Below are 17,148 nucleotides of genomic sequence, written 5' to 3'. Positions count from 1 at the left end.
TACAATTGTTTTAAGTTTTCGTTAAGTATCACAAATTTGCCTAATTTAATGTTTCATTCCGCAATTACTTGTCAAGTGTAATCACCTTAGGTGGCGATTCTGGCGTTTGGATTACGTAACGGAATCTGTAAAAAATATAAAGATATATGTTTTACAGCAGAATTAAGCTGAAGGTTCCCTTGATGTTAGGTAATTAAATATATTGACGTCGATATCAAATTTTTTGGTAGATAGTTTAGGTATAAAAAAGGAAATTACAAAAACATAAGGTAATGCTTATTTATTACTATTATATTGAGTTATTTTCTATGTAAATTATTATTAAAATTTCGCTCGTATCAAATTCATGTATTACATAAAATAAAATTATCAAATCGGACTGATAGTACCTGAGATTAAACTCATTATGTAATAACACTTCTTCCTAATAATAGTATTAATTGGCAATTAATATTACACATGACTGTTTAATAAAGTTTGCTATGATGGTTATCATTTCTAATTACAGTTGGTATATACATATAAGAAAATATACCCTCTTCAATAAACGGGCTGTCTAAGATAATTTCAATTAATAAAAATATTGCTTAACTTACAAACTTTTTAATCAAAATTAAAGTAATGAATAATGTTACTATTTAATATTTTAATTGACAAGATAATCTGCGAACTTTTTTATTATTTTTCACTTGCATATGTTTAACATCATGCATATGATCACATATATGCATATCTTCAATATGTAATACATTACATTTAAGTTTCCATCTTGCATATATTATAGTTCCGTCAACTATTATGTTTAGTTACTTCGACATTATCAACTTCTATGCAATTTTACTCTGGAGTAATGTGGTTGATTTCAATACCATCGCTACTAACAAACGAGTGTCTTTCGTCCAATATAAAACCTGTGCTCGAAAATTTTATTAAGAAATAAATTAAAAGTAAGTTATGTAACACTTGTGACTAAATGATATAACAAAAGGTAACATAAATAAGTGTTAATAGATAATAAAATCTTGGAAATACGACGATTTCCTGCGCGCCATTTCAAGTAGAATATATTATTATTTTCATTGCAAGCCAAAAATATAAACACGTCGTCTTATAATCGTCGGCTATGAGAAAACTCTGAGCTTTTTGAATTTTTGGTATTTTTGTTATCGTTAAGCAATTACAGCGTATATCTTATATCTTACCTTTAATAAAGATTGTTACTTTAAGAAAAGTGATATAGAATGTTATTATTTTTTTGACCCCTTGGTTAATCGATTTTTGTATTCAACTTGTTCTTAATTGAAGAATGTTTCTTTTCTATAAAGAAAGGTAGGTTTGGAAACAAGGTGAAGAAGGTGTCGAGCATACCACGTCCAAGCAGTTCTATGGGACTTAATGAATACGTGGAATGTCATTGGAATAATGAAAATTCCGAATTCGAGCACAAAATGATTTACTAATACAAATTAAACACATAGGAAATCAACGGAGCTTGCCTCGGTTCAAAACTGTAGTCTGAGCAACGTAATTTTTTTTTAATTTAAATAAACTAACATCGTTGTTTAGTTTATTCGATGGGAATATAGGTTGATTTTAAATAATAAAACATCATCTTTGCTTTTGAACTTAGGAATTATAAAAGTTGGAAAATAAAAATAATATAAGTTAAAAAAATATTAGAAAACTATTAGTGAAATAATTCCTCGTTTGTTAAATACTGCAAAATAATATTTAACAAACAAGCACATAGGCATTGCATTTTCACATACATAGGTTTATATTTAAGATTACTTAAATAAGCTTTAACAAAAACTAAATGTTGTCTTGGCACGTCTGTGCTAGTTGCTAGTTGTTTAAATGTCACCCTCGTTAGGAAAAGGTTGTTTCTGGGCGGAATAAATGGAAAACAACAAATATGTAAAACTTTTGTACAGGGGAAAATGAGATGGCTTTGATTCGAACGAGGGATACGTCATTTGTACTTTATAAGGTTGAATTACTCCATAATATTTTACACTTGAATATTTCTGATTATACTTAATCTATATGTAGGTGTATGTGTAAATGTTGACCAAACAAATGGATATGGTTATTGGAGACAAACAAACGGAAAATAACGCAACGCAACGTCCAGTCGCGCCGTTTAAAGTGTCATTCTATTCAACTCGAATGAACAAATGAGAACGGCTATTATAATACGTTTTTCGACTAAAACTTAATGCATACAATTATAAAATAGAATTGAATCTCATAGAAAAGTTAAATAATGTCTTGTTATGAGAAAAGGTATTGTCGAACACAACAAATTTTACTTATATAAAAGAGTATTTTGAAATAACTTTAGTGACCCACGTACGTCAGACGTTCGAACCTTTTTACCTGTTTTAGTTTTAACCGCAGAATACAAAGCCTCCAGTGACGTTGCACTTTCTCCCTCATCGGATTTTGATATAAAGAAAATATCTATGTTTAAAAATGTGCACTTGTGTTTCACACACTGTAATACGACTTATATATATGTATAGTTCGCTAATCTGTCGTGGTTACAGTGGCCGAAATAAAATAGCAGAATATAATTATCACCGTATTATTCTACCTTTTATTTGAAGATGATTATATTGTTATTAGTTTTGTATGTATGTTTGAGTAAGACCAAAGAATAAGATAGGCGGCACGCGCACAATAAATAAAGTGAGCGAAATTAAGCTGTTGATTTGTGTTAGTGTGCGTGGCGATGTCGCAAGGTTGTGTTTGTGTCAATAGAGTTACTAGTAAACGAAAAATACGCCTGTTTAAGCAAATTCAATATTTTGTAGTTTTTAACTCAAAACCGTCTAGCTGAATACAATTATTAATACTAATCAGAACTTTCCAATTCTGTGATCATAAAAACTTCCAATAATATCTATTAAAAATAAAATTAGAATATTCCAATCTTGTGACAATTATGACAAAGAAACTTATTTCTTGGGCAAATTACCTTGAATACCTACGGAAAAGTTTTAATTGGTGGTATTTATTTAAAAGATAAAATGTAACTTACCTCTTTACTTAATGGTTCTGCACATTTTTAAAACACCTCGGATTTATATATTTGATTTTCTGTACACATAATTAAATCATCTCCATAAAAGATGTTTGAAAATGTTACATTATATACAAACGTGAAAAAAGTAAATAATTATTTTATTTCACCAACAAAAAGTGTAGATTAAAATAAACGAACTATGACAACACCGTACGACTAGAATGAGGTATGGTGGCATAATTACAATTTTCATTCGACTGTAAGTAAACGTACATTCATGATATTACTTTGTATACATTTGGTATCTAAGCTGGCTTAACCTATAGAGTTTCTACGCGCTCCGTCTATCTTATTCTTTAGTCTTAGGTTTAAGTATGATCTAATCTTTTCACACTTTAACTGTTTCTTTGAAATATACTGATTATATTTCAACGAAACGTTTATCTTGAAACATTATATGTTGGATCAAATTAGATTGCGGGGCTAAGACCTCCTCTCCTCTTGAGGATAAGGTTTTTAGCATATTCCACCATGCTGCTACAATACGGGTATTCATATATGGTTCACGTAGGTTTCATCACGATGATTTCCTTCACCGCATGTTGAATTTTGCACGATAAATTACAAACAAAAATTAAGCACTTGAAAATTCAGTGGCGCTTGCCTGGGTTTGAACCTGTAATCATAAGTTAAGATCGGCTCGGAAATTGGCTTATTCCAATGTTAATAAATAATTATTTATTTAATTCCTCAAATCAAGGCTTAAAGTTAAAACTAGAATTAAGATTATTGTATCAACTTTTATTCTCAAGGTAAACGACATATATATAAACAAACGTACTCGTACACACACATCCAGACTAAATTTGTTATAACTTGGACTAGCGAAGAAGAAATACATTATATTAACTTCTAACTGGGGTCGTAACTCGTTTTGCCACATTGAAGCTTTAACTTCTTTGAGTAAAAGGGGATTATTATAATTATTAAAAACAATAATACAATTGCGCTACTTTTAATATACATTGATTATAAGTATACCTCGTATTATGGAGTCAAAATCCACATACCCAAAAAATTAACCAGCAATAAACGTGCGCCTGTATATAATTTATAGCAAATATTTATACAGTTCTTTTTGCGTTAATTACATTTTATATCTAAGTATCATGACGACCACGGACGTAGATCTTTCATTTAACTCACCTTGTACACTTTCTTTTAATTACTTGTGTGAGATCGGTTGGTTAAGTGATTAATTTGTTCGGCATTAAGTCTAATAAAGTCTCATATGAAAAGGTGCCTCCTACGCATCCATTTACCTCTCGTGTTTTGTTCTTAATGGAATTAAAAGTTATTGCTTAAGAAATTGTGTATCTACAACTTTATTATATTAATATGATTTCATAATTGTATGTTAATGGAGTTGAAGTATTTAGTAAGAAATTAAACTACAAGTAATTTCATTCATTGAATAATTCAAAAGAACAGCAATTCGGGCTTATTGGTAAGATATGTCTTTATCGTTAACAGTTGCTTTAATCTTTTTTTCTTAATGTCACAATTTTCCACGAGCGAAATAAGAAAAGTTTTAATGATAATAATTATGCCATTATCTTATGAAGTTGGGAAGGTATTAAATTTGTTTCAACTAAATGACATAATTTACCTATTTTACTGTGAATGCGTTATAAAACTTTCAAAGTGGTTGAAACATAAGTCTCTAGTCCAAATAAACACATAAACCTCGTCTATTTTTGAAACGTTCGCAATAGAAACTAAAGCTCGTAGTCGATAAATTTCTAAAGCAATAAGTGATACAAAGTAATGCAGCTTTTATTATTTAAAACATTTATATCGTTTCTAACATGGTGATGACCTATTTGCCATAACTTATATCGATTTGGTTTGTTGGGCAATATTTATCTCACTTAACATCTTAATATTCTGTGTTAAATACCCTTTTCAAGAGCTGAAATTTGATTTCGATATTCTGTGTTAGTCAAATATGAGGTAACTATTTCTTAGAATGATCATTTGCATATTAATTTTATGACTACTGTATTAGTGAGTAATGTCGTCACGATTCTTTGTAAAGACTATTAGTAATATTCATAAATTGTTCGTTCATTTTTTTACGACAATACTAAAACAATTACTTTTTAACACACTTTCAGATTAGTAAGTTGAAAACAAAATAATAAATTCAAAAACTATTTTAACATTACAATTTCTTATTGAGTGTATAAATTACTCGCTATTTGTGGTTCGGAAACAAATACCTCAAGTTAGAAATGAACCTGTGATAATTTATTAAAAATTATGTTTAATGATAATAATACAAATGTTTAAGCGTCTTTTATGGGATGCTGTCATTCTGAAGGCGTGTTATCCAGACATATCATCCTTCACACAATCCATCCATGCTCAAGACCTTCATCACAACATGGTGTTCACTCCTCCACATAACATGCACCAGAATTTGGGTATCAAGAGTATCAAATTTATAATTGTCTCTTGTATAATACAAGAGACAATTATAAATTTGATACTTTACTTAATTTGATTTATAACAAGCAAATCATAAGTTTTATAATATCCACTTCCTTTTTTTACAAACTTACACACATATATTATTACTATCATTGATATATTCGACAAACTCAAACACTGGGCCAAGAATATATTTATAAAGGATCTTGCAAGACACGAGAAACTTCCAAGAAATAATTTATCAAAATGCAATCCCTAAAAGGGTCAAAAGATATAAAGGTTTTATGGAAAACAAGTTTGATCGTAAGAACCAGGCACGTAATTCAACATTTTTAAAAATATAGACTGAAAACTTTGTGAAATGTTGTATCCATCCTTTAGCAAAATGTTAGTCCAAACATTCGAGGCATGGATATAAAATCTACTAATATGATCAACGTTGTTTACCTGTGTGGGTTACGGTTTACTTTCAATGCAAACTCTATATTTTTTAACGCTTAAAAAGCTGGGTATTTTGTATGTTTACTTATTTTTCTCTTTAAACAAACCCAGTTTCCAAATATCGAATTGCTACTGGGCTAAACATAACACAGTCTGTGTTAAAGAAGTTCCACATTTTTTTTTCATTTGGTATAACATAAGCGAACGTCGTTATTTCCTTTCATATTAAAATATTAGTTATATTAATCGAACTAATCTAAACAACTATACTAACTACAAGTACAGTTTGGATGTGTTTGTTTATGTTGGATGGTGCCACCTAGTTACTTCAGTTACTACACTTACCTGTGTCTGTTGTAAGAAAATATATCCTATTTCGTTTTAACGAATATCTATATCTTTCGTGAAGTTACACTGTCATCTTCTTTCCAGCAATTAAACTCTATTCATTTTTGTTACAATATTAAATAATTGGGTTATTAAGCGTGGCTATATTTAATAATTTTAATTTGGCTTAATTAATTCAGAAAAATGGTAAAATCGTCATAATAATATACCAACCAAAAACCGCAAAATATTTAGCGGTTTTGTCAATACAAATACAAAATTATTATTTAATAATTTGTATTTCATTCACTTACTAATGTTAAAATGTTGTTAAATATATATTTTTCAAATTTTATATATTTTGTCTCGAATTTAAACGTTGTCATTCTTTTTTTTTATATGTTATTTTAAAAAAAAGCAAAGAATCCTTTTTACCTTAACAATTCTTGGTACACGGGTTTTTTTTTTTTTTAAATAAACATTCTGAAAAAGTGGTCCAAGAATAGATGAAAGTTTTGATTAATAAAACTTCCAATAGACATTTCAAATAATGGTTGTGTTTTTATCTCAAACACAAGACGTCCAATAATGACATCCATAATAATTCCTTCAGTTTAAATTTATTAAAAGGCACCACAACAACACATAGAGCAATCAAGGCAAATAAAAAACTTCATATTTTCAATAAAAAATAAGGTAAGCAACCTGTTCCACTACTCACGATTGCGTTCTATGGGGAGAAGGCTAGGAAATTATTCTGCAGTTTTCCAAATTGAGTTCTTATGAGACCAATTATATAAATACAAATTAAATGCAATCTTATGTTAAATACATGATCTAAGCACTGCAACATAATCAAGAAAAAAAAATCATAAACTTTATCATAATAATATTACACTATATAATTTCAGTTTTTTTTTAATTAGAATTCCGAAAAGTCACAACTAATTGCATCCTTTGCAGCTGCGGTAAAACGTAGCATTAGTGCGTGCCATAAAGTATAACGTGACCGAGCTCTCTCAGCTAAACTTGTAATTTATCGAATTTTAGCTTCCCGTACACCGTTAATTGATAGTAAGTGGAACAATTGGATAAATACCGTTGAAATTCATTTGAATTTAGAATACCTGCAGATAAAACACGTTTGTTACATTTTGACTAATCAGTGAAAGTTCTTGCAAATGATAATTATTTAATTATTTTATTAACCCGAAAACTTATTAATGATAACCTTTTCTTACATAATGAATACGCTGTTGACCTTGAGAATAGAGATGTTACATCCCTTAAGCTTACACAAATTAATTCATCCTTAAAATCAGAACACTTATTATTGCTGCTTGGCGGAAGAAAATGTGATGGTCTGACTGGACACAGACAGCCTTGACTGCAAAGTAAAACAAAAATTGAAATATCAACTACTCTTATTAAATAATAGCTGTGACATTATCTTGAGCAATGATTAGTGAAGAACTTCTCACCTTTGATTTTATTTTCGAAACGTACATTGCGCTAAAGAATTTCTTATACATTTACGAATAAATTATTTAGTATTAAATAATAGGTACGAATATGAAAATTTTATTAGCCGCTTTACCAACGTAATTAAGTAAATAACTGTTATGCGTAAATGCTCCGCTTATTGCTCGCATTACGTGACATTTATTTGCAGTTGTTTAAATGGAGTAATACAAAAGATAGTACTGGAAGGCCAAATATGTTTATTGCTACATTAAAGCACAACTTACAGGTACGTACAAACATTAACATATTATGATTACAAAATATCCGAAAATTTATTCTGTTAAATATTTTTCAATACCTTTTCTTAAAATATTCATTTTAATAATAAACAGTGTATTTTCAATTGTTTTCCGCAAACGCTGCCTAAAGTCTGGTTAATAACAATGTAGTATTAAAATGTAATTAACTTAGATTTCTCTGTGACGCGACGTCAATGGAACTCTCGCATTCGTCGTGGTTTAGTTACGAAACGGTGACGTAAAAAACGATAAAACCATTTGTTTTTGCAACAAGAAATAAAACGAGTAAATAAATTTTGTCACAAATTTTAGGAAGTAGAAATTTTACATTATAATTGTACAAAAAATTAATCTGTAAATAATATCCGTTCAATAGAAACGTGGTACCAGGATAAATTTAAACTTTTCGTAATTATTTAATTGCTTTACACCGAATTTCATGTTATTCATTTTAAATAACATTAAATTGGCATTTTATATCAAAAATAGTCGCAACAATCCGATTGTTTGGGCTCATATTTATATTCTTATTCGTATAAATTAATATTCATGACTGGTGTGTCAGAAATATATGATAGTTGTAAACATCTTATACTAATAAATAATATAGTATTTATATTTAAAAAATCACATTACTTAATATACGAGTATATCACAAATTGATTAAACAACTATGGCAATTGAATGTTCCACATTAGTACTATACAAAAAATTAAATTCGTCAAGTGTAACTTAAGTTCATTAACCAATTATTATTGTCTTTCGAAGCGATATATTTCGTACCATTCATACCAAGGCCGAAAGGTGATCCAGCCGACGTCCGCAGGTAATAAAGACCGCGTGTCGAGGTTGAGGAACCGTATCCCAGAACGGCATAATCGTTATCTTTACATTTATTTGCTTCGAATTTTTGCCAACTCTGACAACGAATTCCTACAAATGATTTCGGAGTTCGTATGCTTTCTGCATAAACTTGAGCTGCCCTGAGGTGACTGCAAGAAGGCATTACGCATCCCGGTTGTTGAGGTCCTCCTCCATTTATATAGAAATCGGCGTGGCCAAGAGGTTCGATCACTCCCTGCATTAACATATTCGAATGCATCACGTCAACATATTTGGCGTCCATTTTATCTAGCCTCTGGTCAGGATATGCGAAGGAGAAACAAGGACCTGCAGGATCTAACCCAGTTATACGGCCAATTAACTTTGATTTATATTTATGAAAGTATTTCCCCGTCCATCCCGCTACGTGCGCTCCCAAGCTTACACCGATGAGATGAAAATCATCAGCGCTGGCTCCAAAATGTTCCAAATTACCTAATAAATTAGCTAATCTTTTTCCTATTAGACGGGCATTATGCACGGATAATATATATCTCTGGTTCATCATTTCTTCTGCATCCACGAGAAGCACATTGAACATATTTTTTTCATTATAACCGTCAGCTATATCTTGTGTGACCGAGGACTGTGAACTGTCCCTAAATCCATGAATTATGATTTTTGTTTGTTTAGTGATATCAAAGACACCAGGTTCAGTAAGAGTCTGAAACGCTTTATCTATAGAGACACTCCGTTTTTCTGTTTTATCAATGTAAATTATTTTCATCGTCTTCAATATTCCATTTTGACTATTCATGGAATTAAATTGTAAGTCCACGATAGCGCGACCTGCAAATTGTCAATAAACAAAAATTAAAACTTACTAAATTATTTGCACAACATTATAATGTTAAGTTTAACATTATAAGGTCAAGGTCGTACTCACATGCACCGGACATTTTTGCATACAAGTTCTCAAAGAAATTTAGGTTCGGCTGTTCACTTTGTGCGATCACATCAAACACTAACAAATGTACTATTGTTGTAATGAGCGGTATAACAGTATAGAGGTTCATGGCAAACCCTCCGCGCTAACACGGTCACTGTGTCACTGTCTGCTTTGAGAGAAAGGTCCAGTCGCTTACTCGGCAACTACAGCAGTGGTTAAAGATTTGGAGGGGCATAAGCTTGAGTTAATAACCAGTGCACTACATTCGCTCACTTAGAAGGTCGCACATTGTGTACGTTACAATGATTCGAATGAAAGAATTTATTTCATCTGTATTTGGTAAAATTTCACTTTTAAGTATAACATAATAATAACAACTATTACACAAAAGTGTTATACAGACCTATGAGCTTTCCTTTGTCTTTCATATTATATCTTTCTATATAGATTTCAATATTTCATTTCGTTCAAATACAGCTTAAGATGACTAGTTTTTACGCAAAAAATGTAGCAAAAAAAGGAATATCAGCTTACCTATTAACGGATCAACACCTTTTGTGTAAAACAGCATAAGCAAGTAGTTTTATGCACTTAAAATAAAAGTTTTGTATCATAATAATATAAAATGTTAATTTATAAAAGTATACAGTGTTATAATTTAATTGTTAAACATTCGAAATTGAAATATTGTTGTTTTCAACCGACTTCCAAAAGGAGGAGGTTATCAATTCGTCTGTATTTTTTTTTTTTTTTTTTTTTTTTTTTTTTTTTTATGTTTGTTACCTCATAACTTTTCACTGGGTGGACCGATTTTGATAATTTTTTTTTTGTTTGTAAGGTAGTGCTTCCCGTGGGGTCCCATTTTTTTTATTTTTTTTTCCGATGATGGTATCCATGTGAAAACGACATAAGTCTTAAATTTGCATTATGTATATGCGCGACAAATAGGTGAATAACTGAAAATCACGTTAACCAATTTTGATAATTCTTTTTTATTATAAAATATATACTTCAAGGGTAATTTGGTGAAAGTTTGGTAAGGTTCTGAGCACAGGATCCATGACAAAGTAACGGAACGGAAGGGAACGGAACAATTCTGAGGAGCACGTTAGCGATACTCGGTCGAATCTTTTATTTATAGGTTATTTGGATATTTGAGTCACATTCCGTAATGTAGTTATGTTTATGTAATTATCATAGTCGAATATTATAATCAACTAGCTACCCACCCCGGCTTCGCACGGGTGCAATACTGATACTAAATATACTACAGAATTTGTTTATATACGACATCACATCGCAAACTTCTAAAATTATCAGTGTTTCTTTACTATATTGTTCATGTATTATATATACAAACCTTCCCCTTGAATCACACTATCTTTTAAAAAAAACCGCATCAAAATCCGTTGCGTAGATTTAAAGATATAGGGACAGAGAAAGCGACTTTGTTTTATACTATGTAGTGATGGAACTCCTATACGGCTCGCAGTTAGGGTGCGATATGGGGCAGAATTTCTTACTATCTTTAATAAAATTTTGTGTATGTGATGTGATGTCATATGATGTACGAAATATAGTTGGTCTTTTTTAAAGTTTTTTTGCTGAGTTCGATTACAGCTCTTTCGAGGGATCCTTGTAGTTTACGCCGCGTGACGTATTAAATCCGCATTTTCGAAAGTCTATTTTTGCTTTATTCGCAAGTTTCCTTTGAAATTGTCCTCGAAGTAGTTTCTGACTCATATAAACGGAACGCTTAATCTATCCATATTAAAAAAAATTAGTTAGTCAACATCAGCTTCACTTAAAATCAAAAAATAAATAAAATTTTAACAAAAAGAAAAACCGACTTCAAACAAAACAGTATTTTAAAACAAATGAATATGCCCGAAAAAGTAATAAAAATAATTGCGTATTCAACATATTTTTTAGTCTTCCTAAGTTAAATGAAATGAAAAATATTAGACTACTTAAAAGTCGATTAACGATTATATCATATAGTTATAATTATTGTTATATTTGGAGTCGGTGTCAGCCAATAAAACCCTACAGTATATCTATCAAAAAACAATACGAGAATACTTTAACAAATATGTTTTTTACAAATTACCTTTTACACAATAATATACTGGATCAATCAAAGGGCTCGTATCGCTTCTTTCTTTTGATTGTTGGGGCAAGGGCACCGTGGCTGACACCGGCTCCAAATATACCAATAATTATAACTACATGATATAATCGTTAATCGACTTTTAAGTAGTCTAATATTTTTCATTTCATTTAACTTAGGAAGACTAAAAAATATGTTGAATACGCAATTATTTTTATTACTTTTTCGGGCATATTCATTTGTTTTAAAATACTGTTTTGTTTGAAGTCGGTTTTTCTTTTTGTTAAAATTTTATTTATTATAATTAGCACAAGATTAGTGTGCTAACTAAAATCCATTTAAAGTATATATTTTATATTAAGGATAAATACAATAGGTATTTAATGTATTTTATCATTTCTAATTTAAATATAATTTTATCAAAATTTTTAGAATATCTATAGAACGAAAAAAGTTGGAGCAGGCTCCAGGCCCTATCAAAGTGACTTAAATTTAGCGACACACAATAATGCTGTGTTTGACTATATGTATATAATTTATTTTAAGTTGGGTCGGATAAGATTGGTGACCTATATACCATCAGGTTTACCAACACTAAACTTCGAAATTTCCTAAGGTCTATCAGAAGAATTAGTACTAATGTATACTGGAGGTATAATGGTTATACTTTAGGTTATTGGAGACAGACTTTAACTTCCTAATAGATAGTTAAATAAATCCTATAGTAAGTCAAGTTTTAAATTTATGTTGGTAGATGTGAATGAAATCGATCGATTGATTTAAATAAAACAATAAAGTTAAATTTGGAATCGATAAATAAACAAAAGTATTTGAAACCGAAACAAAATCTTCTGAGCGATATCCGATAGTTATCACCAAAGTGGGCAAAATTCGACTCAACGCAAATTAATGTAATTGGTTTAAAATTGAATTACAAGAACAAAGACTAATATTAACGGGTTCTTAAAATGTTAATCAAAATAAATAAAAACGTGATATATTTTCAAATATGAAATAAATGACAAAAAAGCTAAGGCTAGCAAAACCTAGCATTTAATAAATAACTTAAGCTTAATTTCTAAAAACTAGATTTAAAGAAATGCTAAAACTTACCATATGCAAAACTCAATTCCGTCGAAAAGTACGCCGGCTAAACCAATTATTATTTTATTATTTCTTGTTGAAACTTTGTATCCATTTTCACTTAATGAATATTTTCTGTTTATAGTCGGAATATTAAGAAGCAGGATATTATTATTTTCTCAAAGAGTGATTCTGAATTAGTAATATTTGTTAGAAGATGAAAACATCTTGAAATATATTTATTTAAAATGATGATTATTAGTTATACATAAAACGCTTCTAAAAAAATTAAAAATATATCAATACGACCAATAGCGACCCGACCCGGATTCACCCGGGTGCAATGCTAATTTTTTTTTATGGTATAGGTTGGCGGACGAGCATATGGGCCACCTGATGGTAAGTGGTTACCATCACCCATAGACAATGACGCTGTAAGAAATATTAACTATTCCATATATCGTCAATGTGCCACTTGTGTGTCCCTTGTGCCTGTAGTTACACTGGCTCACACACCCTTCAAACTGGAACACAACAATACTGAGTACTGTTATTTTGCGGTAGAATAACTGGTGAGTGAGTGGTACCTACCCAGACGTGCTTGCACAAAGCCCTACCACCAAAATTACTGATACTAAATATACTACAGAATTAGTTTTTATACGACATCACATTAGAATATTCTAAAATGATCGGTGTATCTTTCCTATATTGTCCATGTATTATACACAAAAACCTTAATCTCGAATCACTCTGTCTATTAAAAAAACCGCATCAAAATCCGTTGCATAATTTTAAAGATCTAAGCATACATAGAGACAGGCCTCGATAAGCGACTTTCTTTTATACTATGTAATAATAATGATTCGTTATTTATCTGTCTTTCACAAGAATACGCAATAACTTCATGCAATAAAGTAAAGGAATATTATTTTTTACAAAGAAAAAATTTATCTGATAAACCACTTTTTCAAATATACATCTAAAAAGATTTATATTTGAAAAAAGTGGTTTATATATTATGGTTCAGAAAATTCACCAATTTTAGACCAGTGGATTTGAAAAATTAATCCGTGGCTAACGGTCAGAGATACACGAAATTGATTCTATAAAACTTTTTTTCTACGAACCGAACCCTACAAACAAACCCTTACCATGTATGTAGCAAGAGAGTCGTATCGGATAATTTTATACATTAAAAATTGATAAAGGCATTATAAGCCATGCCGTTCATTAACTAGTGTTACATTAAAAGTGTATGATACCAATCATATTTCAGAGTAATAATAATGTGCATGCAATTAGAATGCAAATTAATGTTAAGGAGAAACGAAGGTCTTTGTTTAAGGTAGAACCTATTTCGGTATATTTTTACAGCAAATTCATGTAAGTTCTTTACATAATACTTAAAAACTGCGTATTTTAAACTTTTATTTAAAATACTAATTTAACAATAATTTTAATCGATTTAAAAAGGAGTGGAAAGTTTACAATTCCGTTCTATTTTTTTTTATACTTTTCTCTCAGAAGTCGTTCATTTATCCGATTTGGAAATTTCTTGTTATGTATTCTTGCCGTTTGGTCCCATTAGCGTATGAAGAAAAAATATCTAAGGGTAAAAAATACGAGATAAAATTTTTATTTTGCTTGAATTTAATTTATTTGTTACAGTATTACTTGAAATCATAAAAAAATCTAATTATTTTGAGTATTTTTATATAATATCTAACTGCGATTATCTTATTCTTTCTTTAACAGTTACACCTGTCGTGGTCATCAATAGATTGGAAACTCCAAATGCTCTCTAGTAGTAGTACCTAAATACAACATAAAAAATTGTAAATCTTGCTCGGATTCCAAGTTTCATCTTACTTTCAGATTAACGTTCACCGAGCAATCTATTTTAGTTATCAAATACTTGATTATGTTATAATAACAAAAGTTGTGTAGGCATTCTAATAATAATTGTTTTAGAATAAGTATGTAAATTTCATCAGAGGGTAGTGTACTATATTGTTTATACCGTTATTTATAACATAACCATATATTTTGAAAATAAATGATCTTCTTAAAATTGAGGATACCTATATGTTTTTATTGTTAATAATCGTGAAATAAAGTCTTACGTAACAGTTTCAACGAATCTTCAAACGGATACCCCGCAATTTCGTACGTCAAATAATACCGTCGTTTTTGTTTAGATTTTAAACAACTCTATGATATTAAATTTCATCGTTTTTATGAAACAATTATATTTACTAAAGTATGTGTTGTTTCTTTATATAAATTTAGAAATTCTATTTTAACAATAAAAATATTGGCGGACAGAAATTATTTTGTTCGTGGTTATTTGTTTACAAAAAACTCAGTGATAATTTATTGATAATTTATTTATTTCTTGATTATTTATCATTTATGTATCACTTAATAAATAATATATTTAATCTGTAAATGTGCCATTGTTGCAATAGCCCTTAAAAGAAAAGCTGGAGGTTTAACCACCGATCTACTTCGACGCGGATTGAGAAATTCATACGAGACATAAACAAGTTAAGTCATAATTTTAGCTAAAATAAAATAATAAATTAAAATTAAAGATTCACGTGTTCTAAATACTCATTGATCAAAAGAAGCACCGCTGTCGATTCAGCGTTTTATTATTAGCTCATTTAAAGTATGAAAACTTAAATTGTATTGTTTTGTATTTTATTTTGAAGTTGCACGATTTTAACGAAATGTGAACTGTCTTGAGTCTTGTTCATGGTAATATATTTTAAATGACACGTATATCTATAAACATTGCTTATGGGGTGATTAGTTCAATAATTCGATGTATCTTCTTTCAAATATCAAAACAATGATGATAGATAAAGATTTCGCTACACTTAGAACGATTATGTAAGGCCGTATGACATTAAACATAATGAATACTACAAATTATATATCAATTTGTACCAATATTTGATTTTTTTTCATAGATTTGATGGAGGTAGACGACCTTTGAGATATTCGTGGGTTGTAATAAAAACACACAAGACAATTAATTCATCTTAGAATTATTTTAATGGTGTAAGGAATAATTAATTAATTAACATTATATCAACTTGCAAATTTTAAGCTATTTAATAATATTCACGATTATTAAGAGAGTTTTCTCTCAATGTTGTGTTTACAATAATAGAGGCGGAGGGAAAATATAAAAGGAAAAATATTTTCCGGCTGTGTCGACGAATTCGATTCCGTTTTTGCTCGTGCTTGTTCATCGATATTAATTTGTATTCGTTTCTCTTCGCGTTTGAAATAACATCGTTCGTTATTATATTCCTTACATTTCGCATAACAAATAAACCGCCGTTATATGACTACAGCTTTCTTAATAAAATAAAAGTGACGAAGGAAACTAAGTGGAATACCTCCATCGAAGTATATGACGCACCAGAACATTCATGCTGAGTAATAGGAATTATCATAAATATCAATAAAGCCTTCACAACGACTAGGTATAAAACTTGGTAAACAATCAGCTTATTGACAGAACGAGTAAATAAAAATAGACCGCGACCGGTATAACAATACTAAAAAAATACTAATAATCAAATTCTGTGATCCAATATGCAACGAAACGATATACAAATATTAATGATTAAAATAGTGAAACAAACATCTTAATTGCAATACGTGCAGAATTATTCGGTGTGGGGTAAGTGGCGTGACGGCGGGCACCCAGCCGTGGGCGGGCTGCGCCGTGCGCGCTGCCGCTGACGCCTGCCGCCTGCTCCAGTAGCTGCCTGCCGCCGCGCCAGTCGCACGTCCCGGTACGACCTGTCCCGAGTGCCGCTCTCCCAGTGCCGCCGCAGCCTCGCCGCCTCGCGACACGCCGTCCGTGCCACCGCGCTGCCGGCATAACAAACTAACGCACGGTGTCCTTTCTATACGTAGTGTTTCATCACTTTACACCGGGACCGCATCAAGCCGCGCTCGCATTCACGTGAGTTACATGTATTTTTGCTTGTATTCCTGCTGATTTTTCAATTAGAAATGTTTCTTTTTTTAAGCTTGCAATGTTAATTTTGGCTGAAAGCTTCAGTGTTGTTGCTTGGTTTATTTTTTATTCATTGTATCAGATTTTATA

General features: G+C 30.4%; 2 protein-coding genes across 2 annotated transcripts in view; one reads left to right on the top strand and one right to left on the bottom strand.

The window, feature by feature from the left end:
- Positions 1-8,013: 8,013 nt before the first annotated feature.
- LOC124543670 (lipase member I-like) lies at positions 8,014-10,013 on the bottom strand. Its single transcript, XM_047121932.1, has 2 exons — positions 9,821-10,013; positions 8,014-9,723 (listed from the first exon to the last, which is right to left on the bottom strand). Exons 1-2 carry the CDS (start codon positions 9,948-9,950, stop codon positions 8,774-8,776), a joined length of 1,080 nt encoding a protein of 359 aa, XP_046977888.1. The 5' UTR covers positions 9,951-10,013; the 3' UTR covers positions 8,014-8,773.
- A 6,758-nt stretch (positions 10,014-16,771) lies between these two features.
- LOC124543723 overlaps positions 16,772-17,148 on the top strand; it is an 84,680-nt gene continuing 84,303 nt past the window's right edge. Inside the window, exon 1 of the mRNA XM_047121997.1 lies at positions 16,772-17,004. The gene's annotated coding sequence lies outside the window, so the exon portion shown is untranslated. The remainder of the gene's footprint in view (positions 17,005-17,148) is intronic.

This window comes from Vanessa cardui, chromosome 3 (assembly GCF_905220365.1).
Source record: "Vanessa cardui chromosome 3, ilVanCard2.1, whole genome shotgun sequence".
Lineage (NCBI taxonomy): Eukaryota > Metazoa > Arthropoda > Insecta > Lepidoptera > Nymphalidae > Vanessa > Vanessa cardui.
The sequence above is the reverse complement of the archived record's forward strand: the minus strand, read 5'-3'. Positions and strand labels throughout refer to the sequence as shown.